The sequence below is a fragment of the Aspergillus piperis genome, assembly GCF_003184755.1.
Source record: "Aspergillus piperis CBS 112811 unplaced genomic scaffold BO85scaffold_8, whole genome shotgun sequence".
Taxonomy (NCBI): Eukaryota; Fungi; Ascomycota; class Eurotiomycetes; order Eurotiales; family Aspergillaceae; genus Aspergillus; species Aspergillus piperis.
In genome coordinates this window covers 1,014,896-1,039,916 of record NW_020291598.1, presented here as the reverse complement: position 1 = coordinate 1,039,916, position 25,021 = coordinate 1,014,896, and the positions used below count along the sequence as shown (strand labels likewise).

At 50.7% G+C, this 25,021-nt stretch overlaps 10 protein-coding genes across 10 annotated transcripts; 4 read left to right on the top strand and 6 right to left on the bottom strand.

Annotated features, from left to right (window-relative positions):
- Positions 1-3,555: 3,555 nt before the first annotated feature.
- On the top strand, positions 3,556-6,691 carry BO85DRAFT_449157 (Zn(II)2Cys6 transcription factor domain-containing protein). Its single transcript, XM_025660101.1, has 4 exons — positions 3,556-4,968; positions 5,018-5,869; positions 5,918-6,116; positions 6,170-6,691. The coding sequence occupies exons 1-4, from the start codon at positions 3,838-3,840 to the stop codon at positions 6,268-6,270; spliced, it is 2,283 nt and encodes a 760-aa protein (XP_025515976.1). The 5' UTR covers positions 3,556-3,837; the 3' UTR covers positions 6,271-6,691.
- Positions 6,692-6,894: 203 nt separating this feature from the next.
- BO85DRAFT_449156 (protein tyrosine phosphatase-like domain-containing protein) lies at positions 6,895-7,964 on the top strand. Its single transcript, XM_025660100.1, has 3 exons — positions 6,895-7,454; positions 7,518-7,660; positions 7,742-7,964. The coding sequence occupies exons 1-3, from the start codon at positions 7,015-7,017 to the stop codon at positions 7,801-7,803; spliced, it is 645 nt and encodes a 214-aa protein (XP_025515975.1). The 5' UTR covers positions 6,895-7,014; the 3' UTR covers positions 7,804-7,964.
- On the bottom strand, positions 7,543-9,565 carry BO85DRAFT_519931 (adaptin-binding domain-containing protein). The gene is made up of 3 exons (XM_025665089.1): positions 8,485-9,565; positions 8,094-8,402; positions 7,543-8,034 (listed from the first exon to the last, which is right to left on the bottom strand). Exons 1-3 carry the CDS (start codon positions 9,365-9,367, stop codon positions 7,955-7,957), a joined length of 1,272 nt encoding a protein of 423 aa, XP_025515974.1. The 5' UTR covers positions 9,368-9,565; the 3' UTR covers positions 7,543-7,954.
- A 298-nt stretch (positions 9,566-9,863) lies between these two features.
- Positions 9,864-10,795, bottom strand: BO85DRAFT_449153 (putative small nuclear ribonucleoprotein SmD3). The gene is made up of 4 exons (XM_025660099.1): positions 10,566-10,795; positions 10,420-10,480; positions 10,184-10,313; positions 9,864-10,103 (listed from the first exon to the last, which is right to left on the bottom strand). Exons 1-4 carry the CDS (start codon positions 10,620-10,622, stop codon positions 10,001-10,003), a joined length of 351 nt encoding a protein of 116 aa, XP_025515973.1. The 5' UTR covers positions 10,623-10,795; the 3' UTR covers positions 9,864-10,000.
- Positions 10,796-10,843: 48 nt separating this feature from the next.
- On the top strand, positions 10,844-11,952 carry BO85DRAFT_292879 (phosphatidylglycerophosphatase). The gene has a single exon (XM_025655285.1). The coding sequence runs from the start codon at positions 11,110-11,112 to the stop codon at positions 11,803-11,805; it is 696 nt and encodes a 231-aa protein (XP_025515972.1). The 5' UTR covers positions 10,844-11,109; the 3' UTR covers positions 11,806-11,952.
- On the bottom strand, positions 11,913-12,510 carry BO85DRAFT_292883 (uncharacterized protein). The gene is made up of 2 exons (XM_025655286.1): positions 12,160-12,510; positions 11,913-12,099 (listed from the first exon to the last, which is right to left on the bottom strand). The coding sequence occupies exons 1-2, from the start codon at positions 12,395-12,397 to the stop codon at positions 12,020-12,022; spliced, it is 318 nt and encodes a 105-aa protein (XP_025515971.1). The 5' UTR covers positions 12,398-12,510; the 3' UTR covers positions 11,913-12,019.
- BO85DRAFT_292877 (homeobox domain-containing protein) lies at positions 12,511-14,706 on the bottom strand. Its single transcript, XM_025655284.1, has 3 exons — positions 14,203-14,706; positions 13,953-14,152; positions 12,511-13,900 (listed from the first exon to the last, which is right to left on the bottom strand). The coding sequence occupies exons 1-3, from the start codon at positions 14,538-14,540 to the stop codon at positions 12,624-12,626; spliced, it is 1,815 nt and encodes a 604-aa protein (XP_025515970.1). The 5' UTR covers positions 14,541-14,706; the 3' UTR covers positions 12,511-12,623.
- A 5,059-nt stretch (positions 14,707-19,765) lies between these two features.
- BO85DRAFT_449151 (alpha-mannosyltransferase) lies at positions 19,766-21,752 on the bottom strand. The gene has a single exon (XM_025660098.1). It carries the CDS (start codon positions 21,538-21,540, stop codon positions 20,077-20,079), a length of 1,464 nt encoding a protein of 487 aa, XP_025515969.1. The 5' UTR covers positions 21,541-21,752; the 3' UTR covers positions 19,766-20,076.
- A 600-nt stretch (positions 21,753-22,352) lies between these two features.
- BO85DRAFT_487860 (uncharacterized protein) lies at positions 22,353-23,141 on the top strand (the record flags this gene model as incomplete). Its single annotated transcript, XM_025663484.1, has 2 exons — positions 22,353-22,527; positions 22,585-23,141. 2 exons carry the CDS (start codon positions 22,353-22,355, stop codon positions 23,139-23,141), a joined length of 732 nt encoding a protein of 243 aa, XP_025515968.1.
- A 607-nt stretch (positions 23,142-23,748) lies between these two features.
- Positions 23,749-24,489, bottom strand: BO85DRAFT_519925 (uncharacterized protein; the record flags this gene model as incomplete). Its single annotated transcript, XM_025665088.1, has 2 exons — positions 23,749-24,045; positions 24,152-24,489. The coding sequence occupies 2 exons, from the start codon at positions 24,487-24,489 to the stop codon at positions 23,763-23,765; spliced, it is 621 nt and encodes a 206-aa protein (XP_025515967.1). The 3' UTR covers positions 23,749-23,762.
- Positions 24,490-25,021: the final 532 nt, after the last annotated feature.

Below are 25,021 nucleotides of genomic sequence, written 5' to 3'. Positions count from 1 at the left end.
ACATCATGTCAAAATCTTACATGGTGGTGTCAACCCCATACTATGTGGTATGTTGGTAATTGGTATGTATTAACCAGCACGTTCCCGAGGCACCACCATCTGCTTCTCTGTTTTTCCTTTTTCTTCGTGACGGATGGATCCCGTGACCCCCTTTGTTCCTTTTTTCGCAGGCAGCCAGCCCATCGCCGATGAGGAATGGATCGCCGCCTTCACTCTCCCACTCGGGCTAGCGGGCATTCCGGTCGGCGGCCGGAAGTCTTAATCCTAGTAGACTAAGATGCAGCTCCTTCAGTCTCCATGACTCGACCATGAGGGGTCAAAGGGTCTCAGGAGAGCTTCTCCTCTCCCTCCAACCTCTTTCCCCCCTATCCTGTCTCTTTGTCTAGACGTTGAATCATTCGGAAAGAAGCTCCAGTGGTTTCCCGACCCTTCCAACCCTGTCCTAGCCGACTCAAGCGACGGGATTGAGCGCGCGCATCAAACCAGGCAGGATTTAAAGTTATTGACGCTGGATTTTAGTCGTCTACAAAAAGTCAACTACCTAGACTACGTTGTCTTTGACTAAAAGATTTCGGGCACTGACCATCGACACTACTGCAGATCCGCTTCCCGTGTGTGTCTCCTCTGTGACCTCACAAACATCACGACCGTGCTAATAATAAGATTTTCATGGCTGCTGCGACTTAAGCGCCAACGTCGTCAACCGGCGTATCCGTCTGGACATTGTTGGCTCTGGAGGCATTAAAGCGACGCGCTGGACATAGTATGTATGGCTTGCGGCCGCTGGCGTGGCGAGCTGCGAGTCAGAAGTCCGTGGTGCTGATATGTTTCATAGCCGGCGAATCGAGTTGTCGAGCCCCATCGGAGTGGAGTTCACGGGCTTGGATTTCATATGCAGAACGTTTCCTTACGCCTGGCTGGCTCGTTGCCTGCTTTAGGGAGGTGTGTCTGTTTCCTTTTTCCCCTTCGAGGGAGCTTCCGCGGCCAAGACCGTTTTGGTTTCTTTTTTACCTTTCTTTGCACGGCCCCGTGGAGGAGGTGACCACCCCAATGGTGCTGACATAGCCCTGCGCTTGCATGTTTGTTGAGAACCAATTTTGGATCTGTCACGTTTCTCCTCCCCATTTTACGAGCCGAGTTGGCGGTTATGGGAAAGGTCTTTGTCGACCCTTGCTAAAATTATCTAAACGGGTGGGGTCACGGAAGTCACAAGGAAAAAAGTGGGAAGGCCAAGTAAGAGGAGAACAGAAAAAGGACCCTGTAACGACGGAGGAAGAGACATCCGCAGCATGTACATGCCAACGCGCCGCGGGATTGCATATGCCTATCTTCATGATGATGACTTACCCAGAAGGGTAGGACGAAGGGGAGTCGTGAAGTTGCCTCGACCCTTATCGACTCTCTTCATCATCTCATCATTTCATCATCGCCAGGAGAGAGATGCAGATAAGGAGGGGATGATGTGCTCTTGGGGGATTCCTAGGAGGGGAATCGTACAGTAGTCGTACCTAGTTGGTTGGCCTCGAGGGGCAAGGCCTGTGGCATGCTCATGAACCTTGGAGCTACTGCACCGTCAGCCACCTTGTTGGCACGAAATCAACATGTGTGCGCCAGTGATTGCCCACTGATTGGGAGGATGGGCGTTATTGGGCCGAGATGATTATCACCTACCGTGAACTCGCAGGCCATCCCGGTCGAGGGACTGGGGGTGGAAGGGGACGAATGGCAGCCGGGCCAGAGGCTGCTAGATGTATGTAGGTAAGCCCGGACGTACATCAACAATAGTCCTCCTGTCCACCCTCGTTGAACCTGAAGTTTGCCTGTCACTGGCGAAGACTCACGCACAATACAGTTTATGTCTTGAGTTCGGTGGTACGGAGGCGTTGAGTTAGCGAGGGTCCTTTTCCGAGCAGTCGCTCAATAGTAACTCAAAGAGAGATGGGTTTAGTTTAACACTAACGGCCCTCGGGGCAAAGCGACGAAGCAGGAAAAAGAAATATTGCCACGGCCGACCTTCGATCGGAGACATTTGCCAATAATCGTGGCGCCTTAGTCAATAATGCTCCATCGAATCCAGTCTCAACCGATCTTTGACGGTTTCCACTGATCTCCCTTTCCCGAATGTGATCCCGTGTCTCGACAACGGAAAATTCCGTCCGGTACCGCGGTAGCCCAAAAGCAAGCAGGCTTTTTGTTGATGATTCCATTCCCAGGGCTAAGTAGCACTACAGCTCAAGGTGCTACTCTGCTACTACTACGCTACTATATCACTAGTTGACTGACAACAAATCATCTGCCTGATGACTTTTCCTTTTTGGAAGGGGGAGTATTCATTCTGAGCGAGAGGTACTACTGACGTAGGGCAGTGCTACGCTGGAAGGCAGTTGGGAGAGTCACTGGTACATAGCCGGTACGTGGCTCGGACGTGGGACGCCAACGAGAGTAGGCTAATCCGATGCATGGGCGTATGGGGCTAGTACTGCCGTCGCGCGCATCCCATGGTCAGCAGCTACTAACAGTAACTAACCCACTTGGCCTAGTCTAGTCTTTTATTTTTTTTATTTTATTTTATTTTTTTTTTTACCCTTTTGCACTCTTTTACTCGGTTGGTAGGCTTCCAATTTGCCCAAGATCGAGAAAGGGCTGATAATCATGAGACTTGTCAATTGAACAGTTAGCAGTACGTAGTGGTTCGATCCTAGGGCCATATTGGGTTAACCGGTCTCTAGCATATTGTGAGATGTAGGGTCCTACGGATTGAACTCAGATAGGACTAGTGTGAAGACCATGTTGGCTTCTTTTTTTTCTTTCTGTTTTGTTTCTTTGGAGTGGCACTATTCTGTCTGCCTTCTTTCTTGTTGTTTCTTTTCTTTTTTTTTCTGTTCCAATTTTTTTCTTCAAGTTTTTTTTTTTTTTTTTTTTTTTTTTTTTTTTTTTTTTTTTTTTTTTTTTGGTTACTTTTTTTTTCTTTTGTGGATATCATCTCGTTCTCCATTTTGGCGCCCGGGGAAGAAAAGCAGACTACTGTACGTGCTAACCTAGGACACAGTAGTAGATAGTAGATAGTAGTGAGTACTGATAGTAGTTCATCAGCTGTGGATGGAGTAACGCCACTCCAATCAAGTAGGAAAGGGTCGTGGCATTAAGCCCACCCGGGCGGAGGGGATGCAACCCAGCCTCTCTTTTCCCAATTTTCCCGGGACAGAGAGGGAAGAGAGTCAGTCAGTCTTTTTGACTTCGTTCACGAAATCCCCACTTCGGATGGTGATAACTCCTTCCCAGGATCCCCTAGCGTATCTCCGGCCGACGCAACTCCCGCCTCACCGCTGCTTTGCTCCCCACCGCTAGCCTGGCTTTTGCCCGCCATGGCCTCATCCTATCGCCCGTCCTCGTCCTCTTCTTCTCGCTTTGCACCCCCGGATTCTGGGCTTTCTGCTCATCCGAAGCCCTTTTCTGGTCCTCAGGCTTCATCAATCACCATTCCATCAATCGGTATTCCCACGTCTTCCTCCTATCCCCATCCCCCATCCCCCAATCCCCTCCCACACCCACCCATATTCTTCACGCTCTTATTTGTTTTTTGTACCACCCAGCGTGTGTCTATCTGTCTGTCTAACTTCTGTCTGTCTATTTGTCTATCTGTCTGTCTTGCTGTCTGTCTATCGCTTGAGTTTTATTCTTATTTTTTATTCTTTTTTTTTTTACTCTCCCATCTTATTCATTTCTTTTTTTCCTCCTCTTTTATTTCCCTCTTCACAAAGTGTCCAGCAAAGTTCATGCAATCCTTTCCTTTTCTCCCTCTTCACCGTTGGTAAATAGTTTCCTGTTGTCAGCATCATGTCGAATGTCGATTTATCAAGCGACGGCTTCATTGGCCTGGACTACGACTCGAGGAATTACCTCCAAGCTCACTCATGGCCCGTGGCGGTGGACCACCAGGCCTCTCAGCGATCGGATGGAGCGCGAGACATCTCGCCCTTGCAAACCAGCGGTCACGCTTACGATCAATCGGTAGCTCAGGATCCTAATCTGATGGTCGACTGGCACTTCCAGCACTTGCAACCCCACCTTCAGTACTCCCATGAGGAGGCCTCCTCCGCTCCCCAGCAGTTCACCACCGCCGCTAGCTATGGCATGTCTATCCACTCTTCTCCCGTGGATCTCATGTCTGGAGCCCACGGCCACATGAGCACGAGCCTGCTCGATGGCTCTTATCTGCCCCTCTCCGCGCCGGTCGACATGGTTCCATTCCCTTACCATGACCTCCAGGCCGACCTCATGGCGTTCCCTCCTGCCGATGGCTTACCGGATCTGTCCGCCTACAGCGCACCACAGAATGTCCTGGAGAGCAGCTCTCCCACCGACACTTACCTGGAGGTCCGATCTCTGTCCAGTAGCGACAACGGCTGGAGCACCATTGAGCCGCGCCGCTCTCATGAATTCTCCTACCCGGACCAGGGCATCTTTATCAATCCCACTCAGACGCTCCACGACCGGTCTCTGTCCGAGTCGTCTTATTCCACGTCATACGGCAGCTTCGTGGAAATCACGAATCCAATCAATTCGCCCAGCTCTGACACCAACTTTGACACGGCTTTCAACCACAGCATGACTCGTCGGGTCTCTTACGACCACACCTCGCATGGTTCGCAATCGCCTACGGCGGTTAGCCCCGTGGCCATTGTGCGGCCCATTCCGGTGCCCTCCAAGAAGGCGTCGACCCCGCCTACTCGGTCCGCAGGATCAACTTCATCGGCTTCCCCTCCTAGCCGGAAGCCGTCTCGTAAGAGCCCGATCGCTGCTAAGACAGCCGAGACCAAGGTTCGTAAGCAGTCGCAAAATGGAAAGCCAGAGACCGAGAAGCGTGTGGGCAAGCGTAAGGGCCCGCTCAAGCCGGACCAACGGAAACAAGCCAGCGAGATCCGCAAACTGCGCGCGTGTCTGCGTTGCAAGTTCCTGAAGAAGACTGTAAGATAGATCCCACCTTAGCGATGCGACATACTGATTGAGTAAATAGTGCGACAAAGGAGAGCCCTGTGCGGGCTGCCAACCCTCACATGCGCGATTGTGGCAGGTTCCCTGCACGCGGATTGACATCAAGGAGATCGGCTATTTCATGAAGGACTGGAAGGCGGACTACGATCGTCACGTCAACTATGATTTCACGGTCGGAAACATCAAGGGGTTCTCGGAATTGGAGACGACTCTCTTCATCACTCATGGCTACGGTCAAGTTCTTCCCATCAACGCCCGCGAGGTCTACGTACACGACGATCAGTGCTTCAAGGTCGACTGGGTGGAGTCTATGCACCGGGAACCGACGCCATACGAGGTGGAAACGGCCAGGCTCTCCGCTGGAATGGAAGGCATCTCGCACGCTATGCTCTCGGATTATCTGGATCGCCACATTGACGGCAACGGAACGTTTGAGAAGTTTGTGGATGACTACTTCGAAGGCACACCTTTCCTGACGCAGATGCTGAAGACGGCCTTCCGGTATTACTACCGCACGAAGTTGCCGGTGATCCGCAAGGCGTTGAAGCTTATCATTGCCTACAACCTGACGCTGCACGTTACCATGGTGGAGGGTATTGGCGAGGAGGAGCAGTTCAAGGGCAAGATCAACGACAAGTCGTCCAAGTTCAGTGGCAAGACGATAGCGCCTGTGATGGTCAACTTCCAGGTCAAGTGTGCCATGGCGAACATGTGGCGAGAGTTGCAGAAGGACGTGCTGGAAGAGCTTTCTAGCCTCTACTCAAGTGTCTACAGTGGAGAGAAGCTCAAGAACTGGCCGACAATTTTCATCCTGGCTTCGATACTTCTGGCCGTGTGGGAGGAGATGCAGTTTGACTGCCATTATCGTACTCCGGTATGTGGAATGAACGTGTGTGCAAGCCGTGATGCTGACGTGTCGCAGGATGCTGCCGCTGTTGATAAGTTCTGCAATGATATGGAGACCACACCGGTGGGAGTCATCGTCGGTCTGTTCCAGGCGATTTCACAGAAGCTGCCTGCGTTTACGGACTGGGAGACGACCAAGCACCACCACCTGCTGCACTCGAACCCCGATGTCTGCAACACGATGACCGAGGTCCGCCAACATGTTACGCAATTTGGTAAGCGCGAAATTGAATTCTGGTGCGTCTGTGCATTGCTAATATTCCTGTAGAGAGCTATCTTCGGGGCCGCAATGGTTCCAAGTTCAACCGCAATGACTTCGACTGTTTATCCAACAAATTTGTCTCCCGACTTGTGATTCGCGCAAACTAAACGACGTGTAACGAGCTTTGAGATGACGGCATTATGATTATGACACCAGCCCGGCATCAGCGAGCGCCTTGCTTTCGTACTTTCGCCTTGTCATCACGAAGCTTTTCATTCCTTTGTTTTACGAGGCTCTCTGGGCGTGGGAACCCGGAGGGCCGCTCTAGCCTGAAGCATCTGTCCGATTTAGCAACCTTTTACCTTCTCAGTGGTATACCTTTCTCGCACAGTATTTACAATAGCGATGATGAGGATCACGAATGTCATGATATTGTACGGTCACGACCTGATTGGCAGCGGACGACGAGGGCAACTGCGTTGCCGACTCATGCTGGAGGCTAGTTCTCGCTTCATGAAGCTGCGTGTTTGCATTTGTGTCCTTGATTAGCGTGTTTATAGGATGAATCATGATTAAAAGTATGAGATGCCAGCGTGTCAGTAGCGTATGCAATACCTTACTACCCCTATAAGAATGTAGTAGTTAAAGCATTGACCATTATACCCACCACACATTCCACACAGCCCAAAAATCAGTCCTAAATCATCCTCGGCACAAAATCCGGGGGAGATTACATAACCATCCTCACCACTGATCGACGCGTCCCAACGATCCACTAGTCCCTACCTACCCTTCTACTTATCTAGCTACGCTACTTATTTTCCCTCTTTCCTTCACCACAACCATTCCACCACCACCCCCTTTTTCGCCGTTGCGACAATCAACCTGAACGGCACCAACAAAAAGAAAGGATGGGACTATCTCGCCCCTACCTCCTCCTCTACAACGCCGTCTCCCTCACCCTCTGGGCAACATGCACGATCCGAGGCTTCTCGCAGCTCTTCTTCACTCCGAATACCATCCCCCAAATCTTCACGAACGTCTACCCCCTCCTCCTAACAACCCAATCCCTCGCCCTACTGGAGATCATCCACAGTCTACTCCGTCTCGTGCGCGCGCCGGTCCTCACCACCGCTATGCAGGTCGCTAGTCGCATTCTTCTCGTTTGGGGGATCATGTATCCGTTCCAGGGTGTGATTGTTGGGGAGAAAAGTCAGGAGGTTGTTGGGCTGGGTGATTACGCCTTCTTGGGGTGTTTGGGCGCCTGGGGTGTGACGGAGTGTATTCGCTATGGGTTCTTTGCCCTGCAGTTGTCGGGGGTTGGGGTGCCGGGGTGGTGGGCTTGGTTGAGGTGAGATTCTATATTCCAATGATTTGTTTGGCGGTGTAGATGCTAACCCTGGGGATGTTGTAGGTATAACACCTTCTATGTGCTTTATCCTCTTGGTATCTCCAGTGAGTGTGTTATGGTGTACAAGGCGTTGGGGCCTGCCGGGGAGTTGGTGAGTCCGCTTTATAGGTGGGTTTTGATTGCTGTGTTGGGGATTTATGTTCCTGGTGAGTTTTATCCACCTTTGTTCTTGGGAGGGGGTGGAGGTTTGGGGTTTGTGAAGGATGTGTGTGTGCTAACTTGGGTAGGGTCGTATATTTTGTATACGCATATGATTAAGCAGAGACGCAAGGCGATGAGCAAGAAATAGGCGTGTTGACTGGATACATTGGGGGTGGAGATAAGAGGTGTGGAGGGTTAGAAGTGGGTATATGTGATATGGTCATAGTGGTACTATGGTATAGATGGATATAAGCTCGGCATGATAATACACAATATAATGTACACTATATACTTGGCAACTACATCTCCCTCATGATATCACGCACGGCCTTTGCTGCAAACCGTTTCCTCTCCGCTTCGGGCAATTCGTCGCTGATATCTAATGACCATGTTAGCAAACATCCAACCTCACTGTCAGACAAACGGAATCATCACTACCCTTGATGGCTCTCATGCGAAGCAACAGCGCCTCGACCGCATCGACGCGCAACTCCTCGTCCCCTTCATCGTCATCATCATCAAGCCCATCCCCTCCTCCCCGCTCAATCGCCATCCGCAACCCAACCATCTCGCGCTGCAGCTCATCCACCTCCAAATCGAACCCATTGTCTGCATCATCCAAGCCCAAAAGCTCGCGCTCAAGATCATCATCAATCCCATCATTCAGTAACCCTGTCTCTGCAACCTCCGTTGCAGCCCAATCATGCGTCTCCAAGACCTCTTTAATCCGGCGCATGCCCTGTAATTCTACAACCAGAAGTTAGCATCACCATCACTACCCATCATATACCCCCCAGACGCAAAGCAAAAAGAAGATAGAGTAACATACCACCATACCGATTCCTCTCCACCTCCTCATCCTCCCCCTCCTTCCCACCCCACCTCACAACCTCCATGCCCATCAACCCCAACTCACAAACCTGATCCTCCCACCACCCCTCCGAAAACACCTCATCAATCTCCAACCCCAGCCCATCCTCATCCTCACCCTCACCAGCTACCTTCCCAGAAGCTGCTGTCTTCGTCTTCTCCCCCACCAAAACAACCAACCCGGGCACCTCCCCCACCCCACCCCTCTCCTCCTCAATCAACGCCCTCACTTCCCCCACAGCCCTCACGAACTCCTTCAGCCCGCGCACATCAGCCCTATCTTCCACATCATCTTCCTGCTGTGGTTCCTGCTGGCCGGGTACGGGGTCCATCTGCACGGGGTTCCGGAAACAGATCATCACGGCGCCGATAGCGTCCCGCACGACTTGGGCCTCGGGGCTGGAGAATTCGGTTTTCCATTGCGCGGGGGAGATGGTACTACCGGATGCTGAGGAGGTTGGTTCGTCGGGGGTCTGGAGAGGGATCTCGTCTACCCAGATTGGGATATCGGCTGTGTAGTACTTGTTTGAGAGGTGGAGGGGCGGGTGTGTGGTGTAGCCGGCGAATGTGGTGGTGGTGATGGTCGTGCTGGATGCGAGGGAGGTGGTGGATGAGGCGGCGATGGTGGAGGCGGAGGAGAGGGTGGGTGTTGGTGTTGGTGAAGCTGATGCTGGCGCTGGCGCTGTTGGAGGAGTGGTGACGGGGGTGCCTGTTAGGGAGTGTAGGAGAGGAGGGATGATGGATTGGGAGTGTGTGGTTGGGGTGAGGATGAGGAGGCGGCGGGGGTTAGGGATGGGGGTTGGTTTGGAGGTTGATGTTGATGTGGATGTTGTGGGTGGCATTTTCGGTCGTTATTACGGGAGAGTTTGTTTGAGGTGAGATATGTGGTGTAGGTAGGGTTTGCTGTGTATTTATCGTGAAGGGTTAAGCAGTTGAGGAGGAGAAGAGAGAAAGTTGGACGGGGTGCGGGGACACGGCGGCGGAGTGAGCTCGGAGGTGGTGGTTTGGTTAGTGAGTGATTGATCTCGTGTTGATATTCCTTACCATGTTTCATTGCCCTCTTGCAATACAATTTATGCTTTGGGTTTATTCACAATGTTGTAATGATGTATTCGAATTTGCTTCGTGTCGTCGGTATTGATATTAACCTATCACATCAGCTACCTAGCTAGCTAGCTGTATCTGTCTCATCACTACACCCTGATCCCTCCCAAGGAACACCCTACGAAAACCCAGTAGCACTGCCACAAATCACATACCCTCCATCAATGCCCTCCCAAGAAACCCAATAACCCAATCAACTCAATGTATTTAATATGATATCAGACCCGACGACCCAGACAGCCAAGCCAATACGAGACAAGACAAGTTTATAGATACGAAAAAGGAGAACACACAGAAAGCAACTCGAATAGAAACAAAATAGTAACGCCGCACCATCCATCCATCCACCCACTAGTATCCATATCGTTTTTTTAACCCCGTCTCTGTCCCCTCGCCCTCTGCACCGTGGCCTTACCACGAGCAAGACCGACACCGCGACCGCGCTGGCCTCGTGAGCGGAACATGGGAGCGTTCCTATACGATATGAGTTAGCATTGCCCATACCACAATACCCAATAAACATGTAAGAGGAAGAGATGGTGGTGGCAGCGAACCTAAGCATATCCGGCACAATGAAAAACTTCACATGGCTTCCCCGAATGTACACCTGGTCGAGATGTGACACGCGGCCGTCGCGCGCGGTGACCGTGATATCCTTCAGTTGGACGTTCATGTTGTCCTCAGCTGTAGCAGAGGAAGTTAGTGATAGCTAGCTGTATTTGGGATTGTTGTATTGGAAAGGATGGATAGGTGTAAAGGAGGCAGAGGAGGAGGAGGGGTGTGAACGCACCCTCCAGGAGTTTTCCACGGTAGACAACCCCGGACGTGATCTCAAGTGTGACGACGTGGCCCTATACAAACCATCCCGGTGTTAGTTTGATCGCAATACACAGATAACAAGCCAATAGCTTTAAAAAAAGCAGGGATAGAACCAACCTGCGCCTCATTAAGAAGCTTGATCGGGATACCGATCGTGCTGGTCAACTTGCCCATTGCGGAATGTGAGAGATTCTAGCGAAGCCGTGGAGGAAAAGAGAATCAAAGTTCGGAGAAAGATAATATAAAGCAAGCTGAAAAAAAGAAGCTTGACTATTATTCAAAGGCGTGAAACGAAGACAGAATGGCAAAGGGAAGGGAAGGTTGTCTTTGTGTCTGGCGCGTGCGATCCGCCGGCGGAGAGTTTTGCGGCTCTGCGGTGCGGGAGACTTTCTCGGCCAAGAACTAGTCTTCTTTCTTTCTTCCATCTTATCCATCCTATCCATCCATTGCTTCCATTCCAGCAATTAATCTGATACACACACATTAAGCACCATTTTACTTCTCACTTCCCACCCCTCAAGCAATAGATCTAGATCTACTATGCATTAAGATCTACAAACCACCACACTCCTCAAACCATACCCCACTAAACAGCACCATCTACAACCTACAAACTACAACACAACCACCACCTCCCAAATCCTACTACCCAAAGTCCGCCATGCAACCCCCCAACAGCAACCTCCGCGCCTTCAACCTAGCCGTCTCAACCCTCCTAAAAACCCCCTCCAACTTTCTCCCCCACCTCACCATCCCAACAATCACCCACCTACCCGAAAACCTCGGCCCAGCAGTCCACCCCAACAACACCCAAAAGCCACCACCCACAATCCGGGCCCTCGTCCTCGACAAAGACAACACACTCTGCCACCCGAAAACCACCTCTTTCCCATCCGAGATCCTTAAAAAGCTGCACGCGCTACGCACCTCCCCAACGTCCCCCTTCACGGCAGATAACTCAATCCTGATTGTCTCGAACCGCGCGGGGAGTCACCCGCGGTATGATGCAGAGGTGCGCGAGCTGGAGAAGGAACTGGGGGAGCTGCGGATTCCGGTGTTTCGGCTTCCCGAGGGGAGCGAGAAGAAACCGTTTTGTGGGAGGGAGGTGCTGGAGTGGTTCCGGGAAAGGGGGGTGGTGAGTCGCGCGGATGAGATTGCGGTGGTGGGGGATCGGTTGGGGACGGATGTGTTGATGGCGGTGGAGATGGGGTCGTGGAGTGTTTGGTGTCGGGATGGTGTGACTGAGGGGGGCAGGGAGATGAATCTGTTGGAGAAGATGGAGGTTTGGATTGAGAAGTATTTGAGGGAGTCGAGGGGGTTGAAGGCGCCGGTGCCGAAGGGGTGGGAGGGTCGGTAGGGAGCTTTTTTCGTTGGATTATCCGCTTGATTTAGATACGATACCCCTGTATACTACTGTTACTATGTGCGAGTCGATAGGTTGACACTCTACTATTTTATGAATGTATTTGCTACGAGCAGCGCGTGGGGCAGTTGGTGGTGTTTCATGGTTCAGGTTGGACCTGAGAAATGTCTCCATATCAGCCGTGCGCACAATCCGGACGGAGGTTGTCTCAGCTCCGCCTCGATAGTGGCACCATTATCAATGTGCTACATGACAGGATTGCTTCAAGCAAAATATGCAGACGCCAATCTCAGGACGATAAATAACCATCACAAAGGGAAATGAGCAAACGATTCCTAACCCGCCAACCCAGAAGAATCCAAGAAAATAACCGAATGTCGCCATCTGTCTGACTTTCTGGCATAACCACGTTAAACCCTGACCAGGTATGAACAAAATGAAAAGAAAAATGGTCAGGGCAGAGAAGAAGATGAAAAGCCCAGCTAGCCTGCTGGGAAATGAGAAATGCGAATGAACGCTCAGGACCAGCCCCGGAGAAGGTTATTAATACAGAAGACGCTGAGAACATAATCAAGAAAGAATACATCCTCCCGTCATCGTCGATTGGCCATACATCACGCGGATGTCTGGGTATCTCATCAGTCCGAGTGGAGGTACTCGAGACCAGTGGCCAGGAAGATTCGAAACATTGAAGATGCGGAAATTTGAAGATCCGCGCCAATGTGCGGTGCTACCCAAGGGTAGATGGAGATATGGCTAGGCCGATGGCCGAAGACAGCCAACATCAATACGGGTCATAGCATGTTCTGGCTTCAGGAGCCAGGGGCCATGCCGTTGGGATCAACGTTCTCCAGGCTCAGGCTCTGGAAATCGCCATGGACCCCGGGGGATGTATGGCCGGACATGGGCTGCATGGGTAGATCGTATGTGTTGGTCTCAAGACCCATAGAAGCCGGAACAGCGAAGTTCATGTTATGCTTGGGATAGATCCCATTCATGGACATGCCATCATCCGTGTAGTTGGGCTGATGTTCGTTACCCAGACCGTACATATCTTGGGGAGCGTGCGAGATGTTCGACAATGGAGGAGAATGGTTCGCAATCATAGGATCGGCATGACTGACGTTAGAATAAGTTGCTTGGGACGCCACGGTTGAGTCAACAGCGGGCGAGACGAAGGGAAGGTTGAAGGGGGTCCCCATGTTGGTAGCAACAGGAGTTGAGTCACCGCCGGCTCCAGTGCTGAAAAGCCCAGGGCTGGCAAAGTCTGATGGGGAAGCTGTCGTGGTAGCAGACATAGGGTGTGTCCGCGGGTCGAACCCATAGGAGGCAGAGGTATCTATCCGAAGGTTGACAGCCAAAGGATGAGTCGACTGGGGAACGGGAGCAAAGATACCCGTATCTGCATGGTTGAACTGAGCCGGAGTCTGGGGCATGTTATAGTGGGCAAGAGGAGCCTGCATGGCAGAGAAGTCGACAGCTACCGGAACTGAGCGACTCCTCTGGCGCTTGTGTCCGCGCATTGCGGGAATGTTCAGGTGAGCATGGCTCTCGGGGAACACGTTCATAAAGGCCGGAGCGAATTGATTCGGCTGCGATGCAGGACGCTGGATAAACGGAGGGGACATGGGCGGGTTCATGGCAAAGTTGTTGTACGCAAGGCGGTTCTGGAAGGATTCCAGGGACACTAGCTTGGCAAGTTGCACGCTGAGAACCTTGGGATGTCCCCCGAGATGGTGGACCAGGATTTGGCTTGCCTGCTGATCCTCGGTGAAGTCACCACACTGGTAGAATCCACCAGAGTTGGAGGAGTCCATGTAGAACAGCGGGGGCCGGTTCAGCTCAACGACAAGACCGCCAGGTCGCGGGGGAGCACCGTTTGCCTGAGGAGTCTGGTCGCCCGACTCCAGTGTGATGTTCTTGATGTAGGCAAACGGGTACTCGATCTTGTATCCAGCAGAATCGTTGTTGATATAGTACGTCATGCAGGCCTTCTCAGGGGAATAGAATACCACCAGATCCATCGCGTTCTGTCCGATACGTCGCCAGCTACCGATAGTCAAGGAACGACAGGTGAAGTGATGAATAACTGTGATCGTCAGTATTCGTGACAAAATAGCAATGGCGGACTCAAAACGTACCAACTTTGCCAGAAGGAGCCGACTCATGGGGATAAACACCACCGGTTCCATATCCACCCGTGCGCCCAAAGGGGTCCCTTGCACCGGGCTTAGTGGGGTCGAATTGCATGGCCAGATACTGGCGCATCGACTCGGGAATAGAATCACAGCCTTCACCCGTTTCGATACTCTTCTTAGCAAGCATCTTTATTTTTGCGCGTCTACAGATTCGGTTAGCAGCAGGTAAGGAATGATATTAAAGATCACAAACCTGTTTTGGAACCAGATCTGGACGGACCGCTCAGTCATGTTGATTTCTTGGGCGATTCTTTCGCGCGTGGCTGCCGTGGGAGTCGGGTTCTTGTTGAATTCCAATTCGAGGGTGACCAGCTGATCCTGAGTCGCCCGTTGGCGCTTGTTGTTCTTCTGCTGCTGGGTCAGCGTGCTCTTCCGCTGAGGTCGACGTGCCGAAGCGGAGGCGGCCGTGGTGGAGTTGGACATGGCCGGGGACGGGCTCGAAGTAGTCGACGAAGACGAAGTCATGGTAGAAGCGGGGTTGGAGGAAGAGTTCGACGTAGTCGAAGGGTCAGGAGTGTCTGTCGAAGACATGTTTGCAGGGATTGAGTGAAGTTGAATGGTAAGAAATGCGATACGACCAAGTTCGTAGAAAGGAGATTCCGTGGAAGGAAAAGGAGTATGGGTGGTGTGACGATCCGGCCGACAGTCAATGAGGATTGGGGAGGGGAGTTTCCGGATCTCTGAAGCAGCGTCAAGCGCCAGAGAATGCGGATAATGTCAAACGAATGGAAGCGCTTTGGCTGGAAACTCGTCGAGAGTCGAGAGTTCCGATGAAGCAAAGCGCGAGAGAGAAGATGAGCGCGTCGCAGAAGCGTCGGGATGAGAGGGCAATCAAATGTCGTGGGAATAATATAAACAGCTGACCTAGGCAGCTTGGAAGGGAAATATGATCCTTGCTCTTCGCAACCGTAATGGGGGAGGCTGTACGTGAGATTGAGATATCAAAAGTAGATCGGTACAGATTCGGAGGGGGGGGGCCGGTGTTTGGTAATGGCGAAGGTCTGCGTCAATGGGCGGCCCTGAGGTAAGCGAAGATACAGCTAGATTGAGAAATAGATCGTGAAAGAGTGAAACGATCGACTGAAGCGAGCGAATGTAGTTGAAAGAAAGAATGGAAGGGGTGAAAAACACAAAAAAGAGTGAATGGGAAAGGAAAGAAAGATGCGAAGATGGTCGGTGGGAAGGAAGGGAAAGGGAGGAAAGAAGAAGAAGGGAAGAAGAAGAGACAAACGGGTGGAGGAGGCAGAGGAGAAAGCGAGCGAGCGCGACGGTCAGGAGATGGGATGGGGGAGGGCCCAAAGTGGTTAGCGGGTTCAGTAGTTGGCGCTGGACTGTTTTGGCACCGGCTGTTCCTGACTTTCTCCGTGGGGCTGGCCGCCTCTCTTTTTTTTCCTTTTTATTTTTTTTTCTGCCCTTTTATTCCCTTTTCCTTTTTCCTATTATTTCCTTTTCGGATTATTCGTTTCTTTTATTATTAATGATCGATTTATTTTTCCTGGTATAGAATTTTTTCTGGCGAGGCAGCTCCAACAAGTAGTAGTCGTAGTTGTGAGTCAAGGAGTAAGTAATCACCGTAGCTCAGTTCACTCAGGGCATTGAAAGTCAATAAATACTCTTTTCCTTTTCTCTCTAATTCACATCTCTCAGGATCACCAAATACTTTGAGTATTTATTCTCCCACGATCTAGACATTGTTGATCGAAATGAGACTGTTATGGTCACGATATGCTGCTGCTACTACTCCATCCGGAGGGGATAAAACATCTGGGTTGTTACAGAATTTCACATGGCTTGAAGCAGGACCAGAATGTTACAAGACCACCACCGCCCTCCACCCACACCCACCGCCTTGTTTTAGCCCCTGCATCCAGTCGCGGCATCTGCACCTGCTGCCCGACGTTGTTGTTTGGGATTCCAGCCATCCAATAAGCATTCTCTTCCGTGCCTTTCTGCATGGATGTGGACGTTGAAGACTGCGACCTCAGGATGGTTTAGGTTATGCTCGTACTTTTCCCCCTCCCCAGTCAGTCACTCTGCGTCGCTCCAGCAGAAGATACCCAGCATAGGAAACTCGGAACCGTATGCCTAAGCAAGGCAACGACCAACCCAGCCGAATCGGAGCATCATCCCCTTCGACCATCTATAGCCATAAATAGCTACCATGCTCGCGATCCCAGTCATTTCTAGATGCATTTATGTAGGGACCAGCATTTAAGTCATGTATTGTCTACCTCCATGCCTCCAGAAACATCGTGCAGGCGAACCCACTGAGCGATCGGACTACGGATACAACCAGGGGTAGCGAACCAGACACAACGTGACCTGGACCGTTCCAAAGCCCGGACGGGATCGCATAAGCGCCCGACGATTGACAAGCTACAAAAGGGTTTCAGGTGGTGGAGTGACCTCATAATTTTGCCGAATCAGGACCGGAAAGCAAAGCGAAAAGAAGTAAAAAGATAAAAAATAAAAAATAAAAAATATCAAGGGAAGGGAAGAGGGAAGGGAAAAAAAGAAAAGAGGACAAAAAAGAGGCGGAGCCAAGAAACCTACCCCAAGAAGCGACCTGCCACTCGACCCGGTTCCTGAATCGAACCGCAGAACCAGGGCCGTGGTTCCGTCACCGGGCACCGCATCACCATGGGTGGGAAAGGGGACACTTCTTGATTCCTGACTAACTGATTGCTTTACCCATAACAGCTTCAGGGTTGGAACCATGGATGGCGAACCGCACAATTCAGGGAGCGAGTGAGAAGAGGTTGGCGCTGGTGGGAGACTTGGTAAGGGCAGTTCGGGCCTCTCCGGCCATTGTCCACAGAAAGAGGATCAGGGACTTTACCGCTTCCAGCAGGTGACTGACCTCATTTTTGCCTTTCTGGCCAGCCGTATGAGTGGCCTCCCACACTTACACCCTCTCAGGTACAACCGTAATCCCGGAGCTGTCGACGTGCTGGTTTTCTATTAATATCCTTTGGCCTCGATTTTCTTCCGTATTTACTTTGATCCCCCTCGCTTTTCTACCCATATTTCTGTCGTTCAGCGCAAATCACTCACTGATCTTTGGCGCTGCACTCCGCCCGTGCCGACCACTTCCACCATTATCCCTGGTGATTCGGTCCAGGTACCCGCCCCTCTCGCCATCACATAAGTCCTGATTGGACCACTGCGGATGACAGCGCTAGGGGGGGTGAGTGGAGAAGCGTTGTTCGGCACTCGTGCTGACTTGTACAGACTACAGACTACTGAGGCGGTTAGTCGGGGGCTAGTCTTCCATCTGGATTCTATCGCCGAATCTATTAATTTATAAATTAATTAATCGCTGGCACCTTCCTACGAACACATGAACGGGTGCTATTAATACGGTAGGGCAAGACAAATCCGGGGATAGTGAAAGCCGAGAGAAAAAAAAAAATAATAAAATAGAGAGACAAGCATGCGTCTGGAGGTTGAAGACGGAGTATAATTTCTTTTTCCCATCTTACCACATTGATCGACTGGATACCGTATATGCAGGTACACACAGCGTACTTCCCTCGTACCTGACTCCTGCCTCACAATGGGCGAGGTACCTGCTTGTGCTAGACTACTTACTTACTGCCAGTTGTGCAACCTCGTCTAGACCCGACCGGGAAAAGACCAGGACAGACCCGCGGATGATCCGTGCATATCATCCTTACCATTGGTCCAACCCAACTCAGCCACAGCAATGATAGGCCGAATGGCGATGGAGTGCCGTTTTCCGACCGTCCGAGAGCCAGGCACGCCCACGCCTTGCCCAATTAGGCAAGTATCCGACTGAGTCGAGACTTACCGCCGACGCTAAACAAGCATCCATCCTACACTAAAGCACTTCCCAGAGCCACTGATAGGGGTAGGTAGCCAGCCAAGTCACTGACCTGCATCACAACACAGTAAATACTGTACTGTGGTTATGTCTGTTGCTGCATCAGATGTGCCGGGGGTGGTTGATACATTTCCGACCGAATAACTCCCCCAGCGCATTGCGCTTTGGTCATCACATTTGCTTATCACTTTTTGGATCCATCGTACGACCAAATACCTCGCTCCGAATTCCACTGCAGGGTCATGACTCTCTGACTCCTCTTTTTTTCCTTTCTCCGGCGACGGAATACTCCGTCACTCAGTCAGCTCTTAACGATCTCCGACTAGATCTGCCCCATTTGGTTTCCAATAGTGTCTACTTAAGTACACCCGTGAATAGCATCCAGTCTACCTATCTAACCGGCCTCGTCGGATCCGGCGCGCCGTGAAAAGCGCATCCCACTCCCACTCCCGAGTTCCCCTAGTGCTGCTTTTCGCTTCCCGGGATCTGTTGCCTAAAAAGCACGGAGCAAGTGTGCGTGGTGGTTTTTTCCCTCTTCCCATGATGTCTCGGGGACTACGGAGTAGTATCCTCTCTCTGTCTCTCATTCCCTAGTCTAGCATTCAGCGTTCCCGAGCCCCGCAGAGCATACACACACAGTCACACACAACTCTACCCTTACCAATCCAGTAAGCAACATGTTAGTCCAACAGCCGCCGACCCATACCTGACCTAGTGGTCTGCCCCTCTCCAAACCGGGCAGACCAAAAAGAGAGGCTTAAAATTACTTGATTGCTCACCACCCCCATCACGCACGGGCATCTTCATAATTACTTACATACCTGACTAGCTAGTTAGTTATCTAATTAAATAAAATGACTAGCTGACCGACCGAAGTCGCTGACTGACCTGACTGTCCATTCTCCTCGGTTCGGCCCCTCCCTCCCTCCCTTTCTCCCCCTTTCCGTTAACGGCCAGCCCGCATTCCTCCCGTATATGATGGGGAGGAGGAAACGGGGGAGAAACCGGGGGGCGTTGGAAGGGGAAAGGGAATTATCAAACCCCCCCCATCAAGTTGTTTCATGTCCGCATGCGACAACGTCTACTAACTACTAAATCCGGATACCTTCCCAATTCTTGTCCTTGATTGGCGCGGATAATTTCGCTGCGCTGGTATGTCAGCCCGATAATTTTAAGGTGATGAGTCAGGTAGGTATAGAGTCGATCAGTCGATGGTTGATGGGATTCTGTAACGGCGGAGGAATGCTGAAGCTTAGATCTACTCTACTCGTACATAGCTTTTACTACTGACATGCCCATTCCTGACGTGCATGGCTGGTATGACGTACGCGTAGAGAGTAATTTCTACTTCTACTGCTGCTGCTGCTGCTGGTGTTGAAATTGAAGGATGAAAAGGACTTCGTAACTATGAGTGGTCTAGACGGAATTGGAATAAGTAGAGTGGTTTGTAATGAATAAGGACCGGCTGAAATTGAAATATGAAGGTACTACTCAATCTTGCTATATATTCATAGGATGTCTATTGAGTATGTTGAGGAATGTCAGCTGGCAGGTACACACGTAAGTATATACTATCGAGAACAACTTAACTTCGATTAGTACGTTGTCTAATTTCGTAGATGTTTGGTATGATCATTCTCGAATATTGCATATGATAACTTATAGCAATAGGAGTTAAATGAGGGCATGTCACGCTGAGGTAGGAGTTAGTACCCTAGGTACTTATTCATTTGTGAAGAATGTCCTACCAATAACAATACCATGATTTGAGGCACTATACACTATATATGCAAGTCGAGAATATAATATAGGCAAATGAATAACATCCAGGTGAAGCTATAGAACCACATACCGCTTAGGATATATATTCGATCAACTGTAGCAGGCTGATATTTCCACCAAATTACTGTCCAGACGAACAAGCAGTGTTCTCTTATTTATATTAGTATCATTTATACTATCATGATGCGAAAAGTGTCTGTCCAACTCCCCAGTACTATCACCTCTATGATAGTACCTCCCTCATCTACAGATACTTGTCAGACTTGGTGAATCAAGACCGATCAAGAGACGAGACAGGTTCACATTAGTGACATTATAAGAACATCAATTACAAACACCCGAACATATCCCCATGCTATATACAACCCAATCACCTCTTGTAACCAGCACAAGACTTCATGGACAACTAGTAACTCAATAGGTACTATGCTATTAACCCCCCTAAGCAAGATCCACCCCCTCCATCCCCTCAAAAACCGAACTCCAATAATCCGCCGTCTTGGAACAGATATCATCCCTCCCCTTCCAACTAATACTCTTACCCTCAAGAGCACACGCCGTCCACAGAATCTCCCTCCAATACGCCTTCTCCGTCTTCTTTCCCCCGAATGCCTCCACCACGTCATCCGGCGCCGTCCACGCCCGCGTATATCTCCCGTTCTCATCCACAACCGGCCCGTTATCATGAAACACCGTAGCCGGGTTGAACTTGGGAAAGTTGACATGGACAAAGAATGGATGTGGGGGTGGTACGGATGCGCCCCGGACGCGCCACTCGCCTTTCTTGGTCAAGGCATAGTCTTCTATTGGGTTGTATTGGACCATGGTGGACCCTGCAAAGCCATCGGGCGTCCCTCTACCCACTGCGCGGATTGGCTCGCTGACTTGGTAGAAGGGCTCGTTGAGGGCGATGGCTGCTGCGATGAAGGTCTCCTTATCTCCTTCGCCGGCGGCGCCTTGTGAAAGGAGGGGGTAGTAGTGACTGGGGCCGTAGAAGTTGTAGTACGCGGCGAGGAGGAGGGTGCGTGTGTGGGTTCGTTTGGAGAGGAGAAGCTCGCCGGACTCGGTGGATTGGCGAATTGTAGCGGGATTGTGTTGCTGTTCTTTGTTCTTCCCGGCCGTTTCATCCTGTGATACAATCTCGTAGTATAGCGGCGACGTTGTCGGCCGCCAGAAGTCCGGCCAGGTGACTAGTCCCTTTGAGATGAAAGGTTCAGATTCAAATAACACTTCCGGGTTCTCAAGAGCGAATGCATCTGCGTCTAGGAAGAGAATCTCTTCGAAGGAGGAGAACATCATCGCGAAGACCTTGTATTGGTATTTTTCAATGGAGGACTTGCTGTCGCTGACAGCGTCAAGAATCTCAGACAGAACCACACATTGTGCGTTGAGGGATGGAAGAACAATCTGACAGACATAGCCATCGTACTCATCCCAGCTGGCGAGAAAGACTTCCATGGGAAGGGTTGAGCCACTCCGGCGAAGCATTCGCAGGGAGATAACAAGGACGGGGAGGTAAGAGCCGCCAGCGGTCGAGACTAGACCGCGAGTGTGCGCTTGGTAGTGTAGGCTCGGTGGATTCTGCAATAACATATCGAGGAATTTGCTGTGCGCCATCCTCAGAGCTGATACATCTTCTTTGGAAAGGCGAAGGAAGTCGGGCAGCGGATCTGTGTTTTTCGGGTCGAAGCCCACGGATTCGGCATTCCTGATCCTTGTCGGAGAATTGGCGTAGGGCTCGGAGGCCACCAGCATAGGATGAAAATCGGCCCAGAACTGCTCATGGCTGGTAGACCTCTTGGTGTTCTGCGACCGACAGGATGCGAGTGTCCAGACGAAGATGGCTACCAGCCCAAGGGTGATGAACATGCTCCGTCGTCGGAGCTGCGCTCGGAACGCAGCCATATTTGTGTATCACTGAGTCTCTCCAGGAGTCATGTCTCGGCTGGAAATTGGGATGTCTTGTGGCAGTTTTGTGTTGTCCGACAAATGGGATTGTAGGTGGTACGGCGCAGTGTGAATGATGAAGATGTCGCAGCGCGGAGGTGAATTTGGCCAGCCCAGCAGCCTGCGGCTGAGCTATGCCCATAATAAGCAAAAGCAGGACGAGGATCCTGGCGCTAAGTATATTTGATGATTGGATGGCAGAAGATACATATTAAACAGAGTGGCACTAACGCACCGTGTACCGCAATCTAAGCCAACCGGCGCTTAACGCAACGGACCGTCGCAGAACGGACTCCAACTTGGCCCGGACGGCGCAGCAACGAGCGTACCACATTGTTTGACACGGCAAGGATCGTCCTCAACAAAGAATTAATGTGCCCTTTAGCCACAGGAGTAATTTTAGGGCTCACGGCGTGTAGAGAGAGACGGGCATTGGCCGTGCAGTTAAGCCAGCAATCCTTCCTCGTTTGGGTTTGCAAGGCTGATTTCGTATATGAAGCCCACGTCACGCAGGTCAGGGGTCATTACTCGAATTTGAGCGTTCTATTCGTCGATAAGAATAACCGCCTGGAGGCTCCCGTTAGTCGACCACCGAACTTTATACGGTGCCAGCTTGGATGATAATAGTCCGAAGTAGTATCCCTCTCTGTTCCCATGGGGGGTGATCTTGAGGTCTTATGAGCTTGGTATTCTCCCGATTCCCTCCCCTATGCCGACTAAGCCCCAATCCAGCGTTTGACCTGATCAACATCCCGCTGTGGGCTCTCGCCATGTCCACCTATGGTTATGAGAACTGCGTGTCGGGGACATTCTACGGTTTCACGAAAACTGAATTCAACCCCGGAGACACGCTCAACCTGCAGTGGGGAGCGATCGACGATGGGGCAACTCCACTCAACATCACCCTAGGGCGGGCTGGAGGATACATCGTTGATCCGATAATTGGTATGTAGCTGGGTTCACAAGTCCGCCTAATAGAAACTAACCCACGCGATTATTTAGTTGGCGCCCAGTTCACCGAGACGAGTGCTCTCTACCAACTTGTTGTCAACAAAACCGCGAACTGTACCCTGGAAGAATACAGCTGGGCGATTCCGAAAGAGTTCAACACGACTAATCCAGAGTATCAGATCGGACTTTTCAACGCATCCGTTCTTCTTGGTGCGGATGGGATTGCCTTGTTCGGTTGGCAAGCCTGGAGCCCAGACTTTTATGTCCGTCCTGCAAGCACTTCGACAACCGATGCAACCAACACGGCAACAGGCACAGCAAGTCAAACTTCAACCACGTCTTTGTCACCTGCTTCCGTTTCCGCATCGGTTTCTTCGTCTCCGGAACCTGAAAGCCAATCATCGAATACAAACACTGTTGGTATCGGCGTGGGAGTCGGTGTTGGTGTTGCAGCTCTAGCAGGCATTCTTCTAGGCGCATACTATTTCATGCGGCGACGTAGAAAGGCTCGGATTTACTCTCAGAGCTTTTGGGATGGTCAGCAACGTATGCCGGCAGAGTTACCAGTCACAGAGAAGCGGCCTCCTGCGTACGAGCTGCAAGGGTGACCCAAGTACCAGCAGGGGATACGGGGTCAGAGCCTCTGATGGGGGACTGGACAAAGGTCATGAGTGAGTCTTACTGCTCTCAGTACTGATGACAGAAACATATATAAGCTGGACGACATGTAGAAAGACTGAAGGATATATGATACCCCATCGTTATTTGACCAATAATGGAGAGTTGTAGTCGCTGGAGTCAATGTTGACAAGTCTTTGTGGGATAGGAGGCGGTGGTGGTGGTGACGGGAGAAACAAGAGCTCAGGGCCCTGCTTGACAATGTTATGATGAGACGGCAGAACTTCATTCAATGTTTACACTTAATCACGGACTACTATCATGTAATTACAATATATAGGAATGCCATACCTCCCTTCCATTTTGAACCGATATGATGCGCTTCGACAACTTATTTAGATAGTACCGGTAATCAACCATATCATTCCTTTTCTTCTACCCGAATACTCCCCAAAGCGAACCCTGATACTTATATAACTGATACCATTATGATCTTCTGCTGCTGTATTATTATTCAGTTACTACTCATAAGTAACCCAAAAACCCAACAAAACTTAACCCCAAGAAACATACCAGCGCACCCAAACCACCCAAAATCAACAACAAAAATCCTAATAAATCCTCCTCCTCGCCTCATACAAAAACCCGCCAAAAGCTTCCGGATCCAAACTCGCCTTCAACCACGCCCAATCCTCCTCATTATCCCTCAAAGCCCTCAAATCATCATCCGTCGCCCCACCACTACTACTCGCCCACAACACCTTGGACAAAAGCATCTCTCGCTCTCGATCGCGATTAACGCCATTCTGCCAGTTCGGCGCAGGAGTAAACGGATACACGTATTTGAGTTTATTCTTGATCCAGGCTTCGTAGGATAGGATGGGTAGGGGGGTCCTATATACCATCACAGTCATATATCAGCAATCATCCACCAACCTACTACTGAATAGTATCAAAGATTGAGTACTGGATAGGTATAGGTATAACGTGTAGATCTTACAAAATCTCCCCCGTCCACTTATAATACACCACAGGAACATCCTCATCATCCTCCTTGCTTGCGGTCTGGCCGCAATCAACAAGAAACAGGCAGCGGGTAGACTCAATGGGGAAACGCTCGGTGCTGAAGGCGTAGCGGCGGTGCTTGGAGGGGATGAATTCGGTGTGCCAGTGTAGGTGGCAGATGTGGTTGATGAGGAAGGTGTTGCGCTCTTCGTTGGTGTCTCCTTGGAGGAGGTGGATGCGGGTGTCGACGAGGATGCGGATGGGAGGGTCGTAGAGGGATTTTTTGGGGTAGGGGGTGGGTAGGGGGTGAGAGAGGTCCATTGGGGAGGACATATTAACTGAAATGTAATTAGATGGGGGATGGGGATAGCACAGAGTAAGAAAGCGGAAAAGTTGGCATACTTCGTGGCTATATAGTAGTACGTATGCTCTTTGATGAATGGCATGGTAGTTTCCTAGCGTGAGGGTATTGGATTCATGGGAAATACCAAGGGCTTTGGAATAGGGAATTGCCATGTTGATGAGAGTGTTGTTAGTGACACTCATGTAGAGAGTGATTCATCTTAGGGCACCTCACGGGACCTGAATAGGTGCGTGAAGGTTAGTAGGTTAACCCGTGACTGGTGATATAGGCATACAATGTTGAGAAGAATCCACATCTAGTGATCTTTGTTGCCATGAAGTTTTCATTTAGTAATAGATGGATATCGATCTTGTAAGTAACTGCCCTAGTTTCTAGGTATCACCAACAATCGGCAGAATCCTATAGTATCATAAAAGCGTCCGCATATGTTGATGTAGATACTTTTACTTCACCCTTCTATGACTTAAATCATCGACCTATGGCAACTATATAAGCATCCCT